The 18,222-nt window shown below is 35.9% G+C and overlaps 2 protein-coding genes across 5 annotated transcripts in view; one reads left to right on the top strand and one right to left on the bottom strand.

The window, feature by feature from the left end:
• The window catches only part of LOC142341545 (uncharacterized), a 30,251-nt gene extending 13,144 nt beyond the window's left edge, over window positions 1-17,107 (bottom strand). The window contains exons 1-8 of one of the 4 annotated variants that reach the window (XM_075392574.1): window positions 16,806-17,107; window positions 16,499-16,620; window positions 15,455-15,607; window positions 13,626-13,825; window positions 12,698-12,989; window positions 12,408-12,623; window positions 8,227-8,645; window positions 7,545-7,850 (exon numbers count right to left, since the gene is read on the bottom strand). In XM_075392574.1, coding sequence (XP_075248689.1) covers window positions 7,545-7,850; window positions 8,227-8,645; window positions 12,408-12,623; window positions 12,698-12,989; window positions 13,626-13,825; window positions 15,455-15,607; window positions 16,499-16,604 — 1,692 coding nt within the window. In that variant the 5' untranslated portion in view covers window positions 16,605-16,620; window positions 16,806-17,107. Of the gene's footprint in view, window positions 1-7,544; window positions 7,851-8,226; window positions 8,649-12,407; window positions 12,624-12,697; window positions 12,990-13,625; window positions 13,907-15,454; window positions 15,608-16,487; window positions 16,621-16,805 lie in introns of those variants that run through there. The other 3 variants (XM_075392566.1, XM_075392583.1, XM_075392591.1) reach the window with 3 other exon arrangements.
• LOC142341564 (beta-catenin-like protein 1) overlaps window positions 6,898-18,222 on the top strand; it is a 130,095-nt gene continuing 118,770 nt past the window's right edge. Inside the window, exons 1-2 of the mRNA XM_075392606.1 lie at window positions 6,898-7,012; window positions 17,819-18,042. Of these exons, the coding sequence (XP_075248721.1) occupies window positions 17,829-18,042 (214 nt within the window). The 5' untranslated portion in view covers window positions 6,898-7,012; window positions 17,819-17,828. The remainder of the gene's footprint in view (window positions 7,013-17,818; window positions 18,043-18,222) is intronic.

Genomic DNA, 18,222 nt, shown 5'->3' with positions numbered 1-18,222 from the left:
TGAAATAATTCTTCTTTACTCAAAGCAGTGTTGCTATTTGAGTGGTGAGGTGTGATTGAATTACTAATCACGTCATGCCAAATAACCACATCTGACCTGTGCTGGAGAATACCTCTATCTAACAGTAGTTGAACATTTGTCTCGGGAGTTATGATTGAAGCTCAGTGATTTCCTTGCGAAAGCTTGATTTTCCCCAATGCAGCCTGGTGACTTCTGTAGAGCTCTCAATAGACAACTGGCTCCGAGCAAGAGAACCATTTATTGTAACATTCACAAGAATCTGAAAGACAGTCTCGTGATAAACTTAAGAAATAGCAAGGCTATTTAATAAGTTTATCACAACAATTAGGCTAAATTACCAAAAGAAGGCTAAATTACCGAAATTACTTCAATTACCAAAAGAAGGCAAAAATATGATTCATTTCAAAATTTAATATTCATTTATATCAACGAAAAAGTTAGAATGCTTTCCTAAATTTAATTGATTATATTGTTTTTTGACGATTCTTCAATTGTTTAGATCTTCTTTACCTCAATAGGATCAAGATAAGTTTGTGATATCAAGAAATGTCATTTTTCACATCTGCGCGAACAGTTTTGTTCTAAAAAAATTAGCGGAAAAATAGAGTTGATAAATAGACTGAGCAAGAGAAAAAAATTATTAACTTGTGGTTTTTGGTTTGAGCTAATTTTTTTCGTCCTTTAGCTTCACTAGGCTCAAGTACGATGGAACCATTTTGTTGGCCTCTTGACCATTTTGACGCTAACTGAGAGGCTTGTGGTAATTTAGAGCGCTTTATAGTGTCTTGATGAGTTAGAAGGGCTCTTTTTCTGGGACAACCTGCTTTCGGTGTTTACTACAATTAAATGGAAGTCTGATTTTTTAAAAATGGAATTGAAATTAACCAGCATCAGTAAATCTGATACTTCATCTAAAACTGCCAGGTGGGTTCACCAAAGTGAAGTACATTTCATGAAGTGGTAAACTAGAGAGAATTAAGTTAGATTTAACTAAAAATTTTCACGCTACGCTCATGAAGTATCAAGTTCGCAACAATCGATTATATACTTGTTTGCAAAATAATTGAGAAAGGAAAGTCATTTGCAACACTAATTGTCGTTGAAGTGATTATCTCGTCCAGCTTGAAGCAGATGGAATACTTGACGGCAGCTTGATTTTAGAGCTGCGATTTAGCCGCCCATTTCCAAGACACTTTACAAGCAGTGTCTTGTTAGCGGAGCTATTAAACACTTGCCTAAATGTTGCGAGAAAAATTTTTGTCTGCAAAAGCTCATAAATGGTTAATATTCTGGTTAATATTCTGAATAAATGGTTAATATAAGAAATAACGAATCTGATTTGCTCAGGAAGAAAAAGGTCGAATTGTTTTTCATTGACTCATCAATATGTCATTTGAAAACCTTTAAGATGTATTGCCGTATACTAATAAAACATACCCGATTAGAGATTTTGCGAGTGAATTATAGAAAGAAATGGATTGATTCCTGTCTTGTTATGCAACACCGCAAAACTGTGAAAGATTGCCTCAAATTTTTTCGATGTTCTGCCAGTTTGCCTCAAATTTTTTTGATGTTCTGCCTATGTCAATTTTCTGTGTAAAGTGACTTACATGGTTACTTACATTGTTCGTTTTCTCTGATCAATTGTTGTCAAAGCGAAATTTAGGATGATAGTTTTTTTCGAAAGCATATCACGTTACATTTGTCGTTATTTAGTCATTTTTATAACTAATTTTTTAAAGGATTTCTTAATGCCTTGTTTGTTAATCTTGTGAATATTGTTTTCATCGGCAATTAGGACAATTCTTTAAACAAAATTTTGGGCTGTGAAGCTGTTCAGTAGTTGCTGGTTAAAAATTTTGGGAAGTTTCATTACTTTTTGCGATTTGGAGTTTGGAAACAGAGTTTCGAGTTTAGAAAACATGGCTAAAATGCACGTATTTGGCCTTATAATTTTTAAGTCACATCAGAATCGCTATGGAGTTTTTCCTCCGAAACAGATCTCTCAACAGGCTCTGCTCATCCCATGTACTCAAATAATACTCTTGCGGTTGGGAAAGTATGGCGATGAAGATTCACGCGTGCAAGTCTAGTAAAGCAGAATTCTTTAAAGTGAACCCCCTTTTGCAGCTTCTGAATTCTTCCGTATATCATAAGAGATTACATAATAGCGAAATGAGATGCTGCTGTGACTTTGCATGCAAATGTGAGCGCATTAGACTCATCATATAAATGTCGCATAATTTTCTCGCGCGACAGCAGAATGTTCTTCGACGAGTTTGCAAGAGGACAAGTTCGTTGAACAAATCAATAAATATAAATGAAAAAAATGTGTATTCAATCAAAATCTGTAACTCTCAAAGTGTGCGCTTCAATTATCGCATCTGCGCTGGAATTGGAATCGCGATTTTGTGCAGTGTGTCTAAAGACGCTGCGGGTTAGAGTTCTTCGCTTACTGAGAATGTCCTTGAGATTAGAAGTTACAATCTCGGATACTGCAAACCAGACACTGACGAGTTGAGCAAGCGGGTCTTTTAGCTTTACATTGACTTTGCCGCTGGTGTTTGGTCAAAACTTATTAGACCGCTTCTGATTTTAATTAAGTCCCCTTATGTTTTCCACACTATGGTTGTCAAACAACTAGTACATTTACATACAAGTTTTCGATAGTAGATCCGACTTTGTGGTATTAGAATGGCTCTTGAAAGTCTGTCTGCTGATGCGGCTTGTGTTAGGCTACTGTTCTAAGGATCTGTTTTAATAGTTCCCTCGACATCGAAGACATTAGTTGTCGTTTAAATTGGGTTTGGCTAGCTCCTCGCGTCATTATTTGAATCAGTGAAGTTCAACAACGCTGATTTGGCATTGTGGCTGACGCTGATTTGATGTCGTGAGTATGTAAGATTTCCCGAGTTTAGAAGCATGCTCATGTTTTCAAAAACTTCATATTATAACTGTTTTTTTTTCCAATTTCAATTTTAAGATCGGGTTAGCTCGTTTTTTACTTACACTTTGTAACTACTTATTGACTATGAAAATAAAAATTTCGTTGTGCTTATACTCAATTGGGTTTTTTTTGTTCAGACAACTTTGGCCTATCGACATTTTCATCGTAGAGAAATTTGAGTGGTATCATTAAAAAGCTCATCCAGCGTAGAATTTTGAAATTAAAAATTTTATTGATTTTTTTTCGAGGAGTTATCGAGGTTGAAAGTTTCATGTGAACACGGGATATTCGGTTCACTTTTGTCCACTTTTACCGTAAGTTTTCTTGAATTAACATTCTTTCTATGAAAATTTTATTTCAAAATTACATTTCATGTCACGATTACATTTCACGTCAGTTTTCTGTTCCTAATAGTCCAAAGGCAATAGAAAGACTAGTTCTTGTCTCATAGGGAAGTCTACTTTAAAAAAATCAAATTCTTTTTGAGGGCTTTTTTTAGAAAATTTTGCATATTTTCTATGTTTTTTCAAGTCATCTAGATACTAGTCACTTTTCATATCGAGGTTCCGTTAATGGCAAACCTCATTTACAATCAAATGAAGCCCAATAAACAAAAAATTCGCTTCCAAGGAATCGCTCATGCTTTATTTGGATTCGTATCTCAGTTTTCGTAATTTTAAATGAAATTTTGATTTTCAATTTTTTCGAGTTTTTACTAAATTTTGGAATCCTATGGCATAAAATCGTTGACTTAAAGTGAAATAGTTTGCGTAATTAGCATTAAGTGAACCTATCTAGTGCTTTGAGTGGACAGCTAATGGCTGTTAAGACTTTGAAAATAAATCTTCGATTTTTTTTAAGTTTTAACTTATAATAAACTTATTTTGAACTGTAAGTCACTCTCAGTAATTACAGGACCACCCTTCTTCCTACTGCAACCAAAATTAATCTCTTTAGCGGTTTTATATTCTAACTATTAGTTATATGACTTCGATGCCGCAAGATTTCAATTTTTTTTTTAATTTTTGGACATTTCGTTTCACCATTTGAAATCTTATTCTGTTATCCTAATATTGATGGCTCCCATTGTTTTAACGAAGACCTTCAATGGATCATAGATAAGTTTTCAGAGAAAAAAGCTTAGTTTAAATGTCTTCAACACTTTCTTCTTGCACTTTTCTACTGAATTTTTGGTTTTTGCCTGTATTTGTTTTTTTCATAGTCATAAGACATATTGTGATGTCTTATTGCTTACCTATGCATGACTAACATCTTTATCCTCACATGGAGGCGTAATTGAGCTTATTTTTTGACTTCCGTTGAAAGCTTTCAACTTTGAAGGCTATTAAGACTTAAAAAATATTTTTTAGAAATTTTTTTGAACATAAATTAATCGTAAGCTTTTTTTCGTGAACAAGTAAGTCTCAGTAATGACAGAACCAGTTTCCTTTGTACTTCAATAAAAGTTTATGTAGTTGGCGGTTTTATTTTTTAAATATTGGCTATACGATTCAATGCCACAAGATTTCAATTTTTTAAATAAATTTATACTTTTTTTCGTAATTTCGGTTCCTTTCGAAATTCTATTACATTGTCCTAATATTGATAGTTCCCTTTGGCTCATAGAAGACGTTCAATTGATCGTAGAAAAAGTTTTCAGAGAAAAGCTTATGGTTTAAATGGCTTCGACGCGTTCTCGCACTTTTCAACTGAATTATTGGATTTTCCCTGTATTTGTTGCTATTTTCATAATCAATGACTTGTTGTAATGTCTTATTGATAACTTTTGAATGCAAAATATTCTTTTCGTCACATCTAGGCGTATTTAATGGCTTCCGTTGAAAGATATTGAGTTTTATGACGTTGATACCATGGATTTTCTTGGGAATTTCGTGGTCCTAATGTATTCTTCATTGCCATACGAAATATTGTGATGAGTTATCGATGACCTATGAATGAAAAATATCATTGCCCTCCCATCGAGGAAGAACTAAGAGTTATAATTCAATTTCATTGAAGGCTTTTGAATTTAATGGCTTTGATACTAGTGGTTTTCTAAAAAAACTTCTTGGTTTTAATATATTTGTTTAAATTTGTTGTTTTTCAAGTCATTTTGTAACAATGAAAACAATCCTATTGCTGTTTAAAAATTAACTGAGAATAGAAAAAATTTACTGAAAAGTTCATTCTTTAAAGGCTTTGACTCTTTTGTCGCTTAATTGTTTTTTGATTTTGCTGTTTTTCCTTTTTTTAACTCTTTAGGTAGCCGTAAAATGCTGACCGGTCTCAAAAACTTGTAATTGCCGATTAAATGAATGATGTTCCCGAAGCAGTCAGTTTATAGCGAATAGTATTTAAGTTTACGATATTATACATTTTAAAAGATTTTGCAAAGTTGATATTATGTCGCAACTGACGTTTTATTTGGTGGACAAGATGCGTTTTCCTAAAAATTTTTGTGCGTGTATTTGTGTTTCTTTTTCTCTTCTTTTAGCACATTCAGGTAATAACGGATCCGAGTGGTTTTCAAATGTGTCCCAAATGATCTTATTGATTCTTTCAGTTTAATTTTAGCTGAATTAGTATATATGAAAACTGACATAAAAGTACATAATGTTCAGATAATGGCTAATGATTTTAATGGCTTCAAAATTGCTTCAATAATTTGTGTTTTTGCAAATTGCTCGTAATTTTTTGAGATTTTCTGCGTGTTTAGTCCGTTCCTGTGGCTTAGTCTAACCAAAGACAGCTTTCATTGGTTTCATACTGACTTCTTAGTAAATTTATCAGGAATCATTTTGTTATAAGCTAAAGATTTTTTAGACTTTTGAAATTATTTGGTTTAAAAAATAATGATTGATTTTTGATTTTAACCTCTTTTCTGTTTTTCGAATTGTTACCTAGTATCATTAAGGGAAACATCCATCTGCTGTACAGATAGAAAAGGCTAAATTTTTGTAGTTAAGGTTTCATCTGATTTTTTTCTCGTCGTCTTTTCAATGGGAGATCTCGTGAGCGCTGTAATAAGGCATGACATTATGTAATTCAATAAGTAGTTAGGTTTGGTAACAATTTTTTCAAACTCAAACATCTATTTTTGTTATCGCTTCATTTGGTTGACAATTAAGTCAAAAATGTAGATGAGCTCGGTCGGAAAATCATGTGCAAACGCACATTAAAGAGCCTCCTTGTTCGTATTATAAGAGCATGTATTGCTAGGTTTGCGACAGAAATTCCTGCTACAGAGACTTCTGTGAGTCTACATCCGTCGTGTCCAAAGAAAAGGCCTCCTCAAAATAATACCGTAGGGGCTACACTTATGGCTGCTGCTGTTAATTCTCGTCTTTGTCTCGTCAGTTGTCGTTTGGTTTTGAATTGGATTAAGACATTCTGTTGTACCTGTGAGGCGGGGACTATTTCGCAGTCTGTCCACTTAAAGAAATCTTCATTGTATAAATTTATGTCTAGGTTGCAATACAAAAATGGAATCAAACACACTTGGCAATTGCTTGTCATTCGCTTGAAGTCATAATAATGAAATGAGGAGATGGTACTGGGTATTGTACTTGAATTATTTTTGGGATTCTCGGCCATTAGAATCTTCGTTTCCTTGTTTATAAGATTTTTGCCTGCGTGTCATTTGCTCTTAATCCGGTTGCCGTGTTCACGTTCGATTCACATGATTATATCTTAGTTACCAACTTGAGGGGTAGTACAATAGATGACTATCAGGTCTTCTAAGATATTAAGCTAAACAAAACTTTCGAAGAACCCAAAACGAAAAGGGGTTGAGGAATTATTGGAAACTTTTGTTTGGTTTTTTCTTTTTAACCTGATAACAAAAAATATGCCTGCTCTTTTCGGCATAGGTTAATAATTGCCTTTTATGTGGCCACTTTAAAATTAAAATGTTTTCAATTTCAACGGTGACTACGCTTTTTCAGATAACTATTATTATGGAAAATCCGTTTGACCAATTACTGAACATTGTTCTGGACGATAGCTGGCTTGTGAGAGGAAATAGATAGTGAGGTCTTTTTTGTTGTTAGTATTGTTCTAAAAAGTATTGTTTCAAAAAACACTATGAATGTGCTTGTCCGACTTGGCGCGCGATTATGGGGATATGAGTACGGGGATCGATGGGTAATGGCAGCAATCAGATGTGATGAATGCCGAGATGGCTTCTTTCCACTTAACAGCAACTCTTAAGTTTATTACAACAATTAGTCTAAATTAGTTAACTGTTTGTTCTCAACACAGAAATTCACTAATGGAATTGAAATCGATCAAACAAATCTGCCAAATTCACCTTAACGAGTTTACAAATGGTCAAGTTTGTTCTTTAAATGTCACACAATTCAACGGTAATGTCTTGGTAAAAAATCTAGAATTTATTTGATCTAAAAATCCGCCTGTTAAGCAGGCCTCTAGCTAGTGACTCTGAACTTGCAATTGGTAAAGAGGTCTATTTACAAGACTTAGTGTAACAAAAAAGTGTGCGCATGGACTGAGTGCAATAAAATCAGCTAATGATAGAAATCATCCCTGTTGAAATAAGATTGTGGTATCGTCTTACCTGGCCCCTTGATGATCGATTTTTCGCCGCATTATTAGCCTGAGGTTGTGAAAGTTCAAGTGAATTTGATGTGTTCAAGTATAATGAGCTTTTATCTTCGTATGTGGTTGAATTGAACCCAGTCAGTGGCTGCGCGATGTGATTTTCAACCCTAACCGAAGGTTGCATATACACGACCTCTACGTGACTCGACTTGCGATGCGGCTGTGTGTTCTGGCGCTTCTTGACTGGATAGGTCCAGGATATTGCAGTCTTGGGCTCAAAGTTGCGCTCAACTAGATTTACTGGGTCTGCCCATCGAAGACCCTAAACAAAAAATGTTCAGAAATTTGTTCTAATTATCTTCAATAGATAAAATTCATTGAGGAATAATTTCCCGTCTCTGAGAAAATGGACTGTCATCACCTTCATTCGAAATAACTTCCCTAGACGAGACCAAAAAATCTTGCAAGGTTAACTTCTGTTTCCGACTCGGGTTCTTAAAATTAAAATTGAAAATTTTGCAAGTTTTGCCTTCCAAATGACAAGTACGGGAACCTTTCTATGGTCTTCACTGTTTTCGCATTGTTCATGATGCACGTGAATCTATAAAATGTATTGTTTTCGATTTTCTAGAAACATCTAATTATCACGTCTTGGAATAATCAACATGAGGATTAGTGGAGTGCCACATAAATAGAACCTGAATAGGAGCCCTTCCAACTGGTTGTTTGTTATTAATGGGAAGAGCTTCATTGAAGTCTGAAGTCCAGCGACTTGTGTGAATACCTCCATGGGGATTTGTTGGACTTGCGTAGCTTAGGCCGCGGTCATTTGTGTGAATGAAAGCGGGTGCTGAAGGTATCTGTTTACGTAAAAATGACCCCTGTGACTCCCCTGTGTAGTATTGCACATTGTTGATCTGTTTCTGTCCGTTTGCTGATTGTAAATATTCTCTGGCGCGAGTGAGACCGTTGGGAATTTGAACAGAGGGGTCTGAGATATTAGCTTGAACTGGAGCTGTCAAATGTTTGCCCTCATTATTTTCTTCACGAGCAACAGCTACATTCGCATTGATATCTGCATCGATTTGTCTGCTGTACTCTGCTCGGTCCAGAATATCTACTGATAGACAGAAAAAACTTAGAAGTTTTTATACGGATAAGTAAGTCGTCATGATAAGTGATTCAAAGTAGTATTGCTTTTGATCTTCTGTCAAATAGAGAAATTTGATCAATTTTGGGGTTTTAACCTGGCTTTGAGTGGATCGATGATGTACGCATTTGTTTTCCCCGTAGATGGAATTGAAAAATACATGTCCTGTAATCTGATTCAAATGAGTGAGCTAATTGTCAGCTCATAGCCAGAAAATATTACGAAGATTGATGTTTTTGTCGCCGTTACATCGTATTTAAACAGACGGCTCGTGCGGGACTGTGCGTAGCACAGAATTTTACAACATTAGGCTCAAATTTGAGAAACTGTTTTCTTTTATTTTGAGAGGAAAAGCTCTCTCGACTATCAGTTTTGCAAAATTCAATTTAAAGTAGTTTTTGGAGCTACCCTGATTACAATTTTTCTTGTATGAAAACTGAAGAAAATCACAATCCTCATTTCGATATGATTTTAAGAAATTAAATTACATGCATTGTCAATTATTTTGGAAAATAGAGCAGCTCCTCTGAAAAATGGCGGTCAGAAAGAGCAATCAGTCGGAAAGTAATTTTTTTAACGAACACCGACATTAATTTGAAAAATAAAAGTGAACCGATCACACTGGAAGTAGCAAACAAATAAATGACTGATTGTTTTCTCGTCTAAATTGTATCTCATTTAAAATATGCCCCACTGATGAGAATATTCACCAAATGGTTAGACCCAACATGCAGTTGCAAATTTTTTGCAGAAAGAAAAAGAAAATCAAGCGATCATCAAAAATTGGAGCTATTGGTTATGCCAAGTTTTTTCCTTTTGGTAAGAACTCTGTTGAAAGTTATTTCCATTACATTTGATGTTTAGTCGGAACAACTGTTTGTTGAACAACTTAAGCATCTATTCAATAGTTACTTGACGAATTAGTATGAATTTAAAATTTTGTTACATTTTTCATGTTGAAATACTTGTTGAAATAAAAGTTTTGTATTTCTGTTTTCTTTCAGGAAAGGGATTCTGTTTTTTGATGATTCAATGAATTTTGAGTCAACAGAAACAAGTAATTTTTAAAGTCAACCAAGCATAAATTGAGAGGTCGGTTGCAATATTGGCAAAGATAATTTTCTTCCTTATTTTTGTTTCTGAATTGACTAATTCTGTTTTTTTTAACAAATTCCCCATATATGATCAACTTTACTAATCATAGTCGCATAGGGTCTCATTTTACTGGTGGACTGGATTTAAGCCAGTATGTTACAGTAATGTAGTAAAAACTTCTTTGTAACTCAACCAATAATTTTTACCTGTTTTTTTTTTGAAGTGAAAGTAAATAAAAAACTTCTTTAAATTTTTTTCTTTAAATTTTCTTTAAACTTTCTTTAAATTTAAGTTTCCATTAAATTGGACTGTTACTTGAAAATATTGAAGCTGCATAAACATCGAAGTCAATTTAACTTTGCAGTGAAAATTTTGAAAAGAATGTTTTTCGCTCTCTCTACAAGTGGTTGACCTTCCTGTTACGTTTTTGAATCTCCTTGAAGAACCATTTCTTTCCTTTTATTTCGTATTAACAAATAATATGAGAGAGAGAGTTAAAGTTCAGATGACTTAAAAGGTATAGTTTCAGTTTGCGCAATTGTTTGCTTTTCTACTTAATTTTTTTCCAGATTTGAGTTTTTTCTGTTTAATCGCTGATCGTTTTCAAATTTGCACATTAATTCTGCTGAGTCATTTGGGTGGTCAGCTAGACTCCAAAGGAGTGCTAAAATCCTAAATATACCTTTAGCATCAGGATTAATCAACATGTATAATATAGAAATAATCCACTTTTCTTTTCTCAACAGAATGTTTTCTGTTTTCCTCGTCTGAAATATCGCATATTTGGTCTCTTTTGTGACCTTTTAATTAAACTACTTTTCAAATCAATTAAGGGAGGTGGACATGAGGTCGAGCGATAGTGGCCACAGATTTTATAAAAAAAACAAGTGCCTGAAACAATTTAAAACATTCGATCTTTCTTTTAACAAAAAAAAGAAGATATAATAATATTCCCATGCCTTTGCCACTGAAGCGAATGGTTTCTGATACAGAGGCCCCAACTTTCACATAAATTTGTTTGACCGAGAGGCCAGAGAAATTACCATTTCAGTAGTTTATAGTTTTACCTGTTTTCCATAGATTTCTTGTACATACGGAGCAGCACAGTTGATCCTTAGGGTACGGTTTCTAGCAATTAAAATGAGAGGAACTAATTATAAGGCAACAATGTTCTGAAACTTTATTTTGTCCTCAAACTTAAAGGAAATTGTTTTTTTTTCTTTATATGATCGTCTGTTTTCGATTCCTATGTCCTAATCCCATGTCTTTTCGATTCCCATTTCCTATAAGCTTTTCGGCTTTGGTTAAATCAAAATTCTGTTGAAATAGAAAACGATAAAAGTATAGTGTGACCTAAGAAGAGGAGTTGACGAAAAGTGTAAAAAAACTGCTGTTTCATTCGTTTTATATATGATCAATATAGTTTTATCATCCTCCACCCCCAAAACTTTTCCTTTCAATGTCCTAAGCAACTCGCCTTTTCCATTCATCAACAAAATTGGTTTTTCAGAAAAATCAAAACTAGTCTCTAAGGTCTACAAAGTGGTGTCCCTCTTTTTTCTCTAGGATACGTAAACAAAAAATAAAGATTGGCTGATGAAACAACCTGGCTCGCATACATTTTCCCCCATTTTGAAAAAATGTTGGCATAAATATGCAATTTTCTTTAATTGTTTATGATCAAATCTAAATTTGATTGCATAACAGCTTTCAGTAAAATTTTTGGTAGTTGCTTTCAAAAAATCAAGTTTTATCTGCTATCTGATCATATCTATAAGATCCTATTATACGTATTGTATAATGTATTTATTGCCTAAGGTTTTACTCATGCCTTGTCTCACATAGGTATTCACTTAGCTAGCAAAGCGCAAATCTCAGGCCTTGAGTGATCAGGTTGACTTCAAAATCTCTGAGAACTTTTTAAAGATAGTTTTCAACTTGTTAAGTCGAAATAATATAAAAATGATGCTAGTTGCACTGCTCCATCTTCTACGTTGTCGTTAAAAATGTGTTCTCTAAATTGTGTGAGTGCTGAAAATTGAGAACCGACGCTATATAGGGAAATGGTTTTTAACCCCGTTTTTTTTACTGTGATAGGGTAGAACTTTGTAATGTGCTATCGAACAACCAATAATAATTCAGGCTCTGAAAGATAATTTTTAAGTGAACATCACTAAATTAAGCGTAGTGTGTATCCAAAATTTATTAACAACAAGTTAGTTGATGTTGTCTATTCACGTCCGGAAAAATCTACGACGATTGGTACGGTTTCTAATGAACATTGTCACATGTAGTGACGTGTGTGATTTTTATGCAAATTTTGTTTTCCTGTTTTTGTTCCAGAGTGTTCGATGAGTCGCTGAGCATCTCTTTAGAGTTTTTACTAAGCTCTTAGTGTACAGTGTGAAGAGCGATTTTTAAAGGTTTATCCACCCTGCTACCCCACTCACTTAACCAATGAAAACTCTTCCCCAGTCCACACTCCATACCCCTACTGAACTCTGGAGGCCAATGCACCCGGTGGCAGTCGGTTAAGTTTATATGAAAGTAGTGTAATTATTTTACCATGCGAGGGGGTATGAGGTGACTTGTGACAAATTGTTGTAATCAAATGAATGAAATTTATGTACAAACCGTTTCCCGGGATTCCTCCAGGGTAACAGCCAGTGAGCTCAACGTGCTTTGGTAATGATCTTGTTTGTCGTTTGCTTTTTTTAATTGCACTGACACTGTTTTTGGTACTGTGCTGTAAATTGAACTCATGGTTTGGGTGAGGATAAGGATATGCGTCACAGCAGCAGATACAATCTGGTTCCTTGCGTGGCTGTATCGGTCTATCTGAAGGTTTTCCTAAACAATTTTTATTACAATTGTAGTTTTAAATTGTATACCGAAATTATTTAGCGAGCGGGTGTGGCACGTACCTGCTGCGGGTACTCCTTGGACACTGGAAATAGACTGTGACATTCTGTCAAAAGAGTGGTCAATTACTTGATCTTCTGATGCGTCGATCTCCATCGTCCCGTTGCTCTGGCTTCGACTTCGCTGTCTCTGATTCTCGTCACCACCAGCACGAGTGCTGTTGTGGCCACCATTGTTCTTTCTACTGCTTTTTTGGGCTGCCCTAGTTGCCTTCCTCACAATCTCCCCGTAGTCCCGAAACTCCAGTTGGTAGGTGGTTTTGAAATGCTCCACTGCCAGCTTCTTCTGCTTTACCTAAAAATCATGCCGTCATTTTCATTATTAAGACACCGCAGAGCTGTTTTTAAACTTAATAAATGTTATTTAGTGTTTTTATATTTTAAGGACAATAATAAATTCGATTGCAACGCTGATCATAATACGCTTATCTGCAACTGCCCCTGCCTTTAAATATCAATATGTCTTGAGTAACATTCCACTTGTGACTCTATCTGTGAATAAACTTAACTTTTTCTTTGTTTTTTTTTTTTGTATTTTCCAGTTCTTTTTTCTGGGGCATCAACAACCTATCTGCATGTTTGATTGCTGTCGAATGAAGTTTGTAGCAATTATACTAGTCCTGCTGCCCTTCATGCGATTTTTTGCTTGACCGAATTTTCGACTGACCCTTTTAACTTTTCGTCCTCAAAAACGGGATAAACAGTTAAAGCCCGGAGATCATTAGGTCACCGATCAGCTCTATTAGAGCTCTGCTAGTCCATGAGTATATAGTTCACCGAAGCTGCTGAGAAAACCTAACATCGTGGTGCAAAGGCATTTTTTGGCCATTTGAGAGAAGTTTGCCCGAGGTTAGTCGGTTGGGTTAGCATCTTTGGTTCGGACATTATTTTCTGTAATATAGAAAATAATAGAACAGTCTCTTCAACTCACTTCACTCTTGTTGAATATTCTGTAGCTGCCGTTCCTATTGAAGCGTTTGTTCTTCTCCAGCCACTCTTGAGCATCAAAAGATCCCATTCTGCTCAAATGCTTCTGCAGTTTGTTCATACTCAAAAGAATTTTACCACCTGGCGTGTTGTGCTGGTGTTGTGCATATCGTCCTATTGTTCTGTCGCCTGCTGCATCGCTCACTGTCAAAAATGAATATTCGAGGTGTCAGTGCATCTCACTATTCAAGGGTAGTGTACAATCTAACAGGCAATGTCGAATGACTAAAAATTTACGCAATACCAATCTCTTTTCCCAGAAAAATGAAAAAAAGAGGACGTTTTACAGTTTGCAGATGACGCATGCATTATTTGTCAATCCAAATCCGATGAAAATCTCTTTTGCTAAATTAACAATCTATTTAAGAGTGCTGACACTTATATGAGGTAGAATATGCTAACTTTAAACCGAGATTAAACAGAAATTATGGTTTTTTAATAAATGGTGAATCAAAAATTGAACAATTGCACTATAATGGAATTTTCATAGAGCCAACAAGTTGTCGTTATTTAGGTATAATAATTAATAACAATCTAAATTTTGACATACAGCTAAACAAAACGTTAACAAAATTGGCAATTGCTATTAGGTCAATTTACTTAGTAAGACATCATCTACCATTAAAAGCAAGAATTAGTCTTTTTAAATCATTTGTTTTGTCCTAACTCAATTTCAGTGCATTTTTTCCAATCGTTGTCGGTTATGTCACTTCAGAGAGTTAGTAGACAAATAAACTGGGGAATAAAAGTGTGCCACCTGCGCAAAAAGTTTGACAGCGCAAGAGATCTATTATTTAAAGACAAAATTTTACATCAGAGCTTTTCATTAAAAACAAGTTTGTCTTCTTAAATTTTTTGACCTCCTCTCGCAATATAAAGAGAGCAGTCGAGAAACCAAAAACTCCTCATTCGGGATTTTTTGGAAAGTACGAGTCACCAAAAACTCCAGAACTGTCAAGTTTTTTCCAAAGAATAAGTGCCAATTTAAATGGAGTGACAGGTAACTGATGAGAAATTGTTCTAGGAATTGGAATAATTTACCAATTGAAATCCTAAAAAAAACTGAAAATAAATTTAAGGATAAACTAAGCAGTGAAATGGTCAAACTGCATGAACGTGTTCCAATACATGGACAAGTAAGAGGCTTTAGGAATTTTTTCTACTGAAGTATCAAGACCAAACTATTCATATATTTACGAGGCGATTTTGAAAATGTAAATGTTTAACCAAACGTTTTTGTTGTGGTTTTAACTTTAAATTTACATTTTTGAAGATTAAAAAAATCAAATAATTTATCGAGCGTTTTAAGTTCGTGAACATCGCGAAACAAAATACTTGATATAAGTAGTGTTAGTGTGTATGTCATACGAATTTAAATACCCGTGAATTAAATCATCGAGTATTCATTGAATAAAATTGAAATTTTCCAGTAAACGTTTTCATACGACGCCGCATCAGGATTCTGTTGAAACAAGTTATTGTAAAAATTTTTAAGATTTTTTTTGGGTGTAAGTTTCTGATGCATGCACAGAGGTTCTGGTACCTTAAGAATACATACTTAAATACACATCTTCCAAAGGTACCCTCCTTAAGAATACATTTTGCTGATCTGTAATTGGCTTGCTCATTGTGTACTAATTTAGCAGGTGTACCAGCGTGTTGCAAATCTGCAAACATTGGGGGGGGGGGGGGGTGGTGGTTGCTGTTATTTGACAGAACCAACTATCTTGATTTGAAAATTTTCAATTGTGTTATTGGGAATTGTGTGATAACCTGAATGACTGCATCGACCTCTGTACAGGCAGTTTGAACATTCACATCCACTGCATGCATCCATATCACTGAATACATCGTCATCATGACACGGCCAATAGTTGCATCTCTGGTCATCCTTGTTCACACAATCTCCACCACCACCACTGTCACCTAATGTTATTCTCTTTTTCATACTACAGAAGATGTTAGAAGTGTTTAGATAATTACAATATATAGAACAGCTTAGTTAGTTAGTGTATTGTGGTGGTGTGTCTGCATTGCTGAAACCATCCACATAACATAAAAGGTGTTTTATTAAAGCAAACAGTCGACTCAAGTGTAGTGTTGCAAGTGTTTTACGCTTCAGGTGAACCCCCACCCTACAATTGTCGATGGGTCAATGTTTGTATTTTTGGAGTCAATTTGGGATTTTTCTTTGAGGTGCTTGATGCTTACGTATACTTCCCCGTCTAAGTCTGTGTTGATAAGAACTGATTATCAATACACTTCCATTTTAGGATCTTTTCCGTTTGTGCCCCAAGTACGTTATGCACACCCAGTACGTGCCATTACATAGCAAATCATTACGAGAAAATATTGCACGTGCGTCCAGGGGTGCAAATAAGATGCACCCACTAAGCGGGGGGGGGGGGCATTTGCCTTTCCGAGTCTGCTCCACATACTAAAATTATTGTAGATTTACGGTATTTTTCGGAGGAGAGGGGGTATTGGAGGAAACCCCCGACATTTGGATCTATTCTGCTCCTATAGTTGTTAATGACCTTAGCGGCAAATTATGCCTTAGTTTATGCTGGAATTTTTCCGATTCTAACCCCCAATGAAATTCTTGTTCCCATAATGGTGTTTACCGTGATTGGAGAGGCTACACATTATAAGACAGACCACTAAGCTGAGGTGGGGTTGTTATAATGGGGGAAAGACCCTTATGTTGTAATATATGTGACTTTGTCAGTCAAAATGGCACGTTCACTAAATTATTTGGACCAAAACCGAATAAATTGCAACATTATAGCGTGAGCTGATATCTTACATACTGCTGACCTTTGGCACCTGTTATTGACTCTTGTTCGCTCCTCTCGTACGTGACTACATTGTTCGGTGTGTCAGTGTTGAATCGTAATGTCTGCTTCCCATTGTCCACCGACATAGTTCAGTAGTGTCCTCTATAATGATTGATTAATACTGAAGTACAAATTTGGATCTATTCTGTTTCGGCCCCCCAGTGTTTCTATGACCCCCAGTTACTATGTAAAAAAATAGCACGTGCGCCTGGGGTCATAAAAAATTTATGCTCACTAAGCTGGGGCGGGGGGGGGGGGGCAAACAGAATAGATGCACAAATTTTTACCTATTTGATTATGCGGACTTATTGAGCTGAAGATTTGAAAACTGATTTATAGAAAGTGAGCCAACAATGCACGTGCGATCAAACAAAGTCAGAATGTCTTTTGTTCCTTCTACGGTTCTCTGTGACGTTGGAATTGCCCCTACGCTCTAATAGAAGAGAATCAAAATTGGATGTTACCTTTTCGTCCCCCATCCCTCCCTCAGCTTGTGGGCATAGAGCGGAGCTTATAGCATATAGATCTCCAGTGCAAATTGCAGTGCTACATCGCACGATGTTATAGGGATCTATTCTGTTTCGGCCCCTCACATGAGTGGGAATATGACCCCCAAACGGCATTTTTTACATGCAATCGTGCCATATAACAACACATAAATTATTATTGGGAGCATGGGATTTATTCTGTCCCCCCCCCCCCCCCCAGCTTAGTGAGCATAAATTTTTTATGACCCCCAACGTGCTATTTTTTTTACATAGTAATGTGCTATATAACAACATATAATTTGTAATTGGGGGTCATAAAAAACACTGGGAGGGGGGGGGGGGGGGGGACAGAATAGATCCGGGGCATGAAAGTCACTGAGGCAAAAATGGAATAGATCCCGTGATACAAGCGATTACATTCTTGTAATTATTGCCAATACCGTTCTCCCAAATACATGCGAACGAAATTTTTGATTTCATTAGCCTTTTAAAAACAAATATCCGTTTTTGGAAGAATAGATGCGATTGGTTTTTTTTGGGTCTTTCCATTATAGCCTCCTCCTCCTCCCCCCCCCCCCCCCCCCCATGAAATTATAGCCCCCCCCCCCCCCTATTATGGTATATTTACCATGATTGCAGGGGGGGGGGGGTGTAGGTTATCTGACCACTAATCTGGGGTGCTATAATGGGAAAGACCTTTTTTTTCAACAAGTATGGCGTTTTCAATCTCGCTTTAATAAATAGCCTTTAGTTGCTCATGCTTTACACCACTCAATCTCTCTTTGAATGGGCTGGATGATGACGTGTTTCAGATATAGTATTATGAATGTGGGTGACATATTGCATTTCAAGCCTGAATTCAAGCGTGGTGCCCCAGATGAGGACGAGGAAGGAGCTGCGGCCGTGCCAGCTGCAAAGGTGAGACGCAAGTTACAGGAAATAGAGAGGAGCAGGAAGGATCTTCCATTTGACCAACTCACGGACGAGGAGAAACTGAAAATGTTACAGGCAGCTGAATCAGAGGTCATTGGCGGAGGTGAGTCGTTTGTAGGATTCAAGAAAAAACGGTTTATGCGAATCAACTGGGCCTTTCTTTGTGGCAGGTTGACATTACGACACTGTGTGGAAAAATACAGAAGATCACCAGTATGAAATATTGGCAGGTTGACTTTATGGCTGTGTGTGATTAAGCCATTAAAACATTCTTTGAAGCGTT

Source organism: Convolutriloba macropyga, chromosome 1, assembly GCF_964194025.1.
Source record: "Convolutriloba macropyga chromosome 1, txConMacr16.3, whole genome shotgun sequence".
Lineage (NCBI taxonomy): Eukaryota > Metazoa > Xenacoelomorpha > Acoela > Convolutidae > Convolutriloba > Convolutriloba macropyga.
The sequence above is the reverse complement of the archived record's forward strand: the minus strand, read 5'-3'. Positions and strand labels throughout refer to the sequence as shown.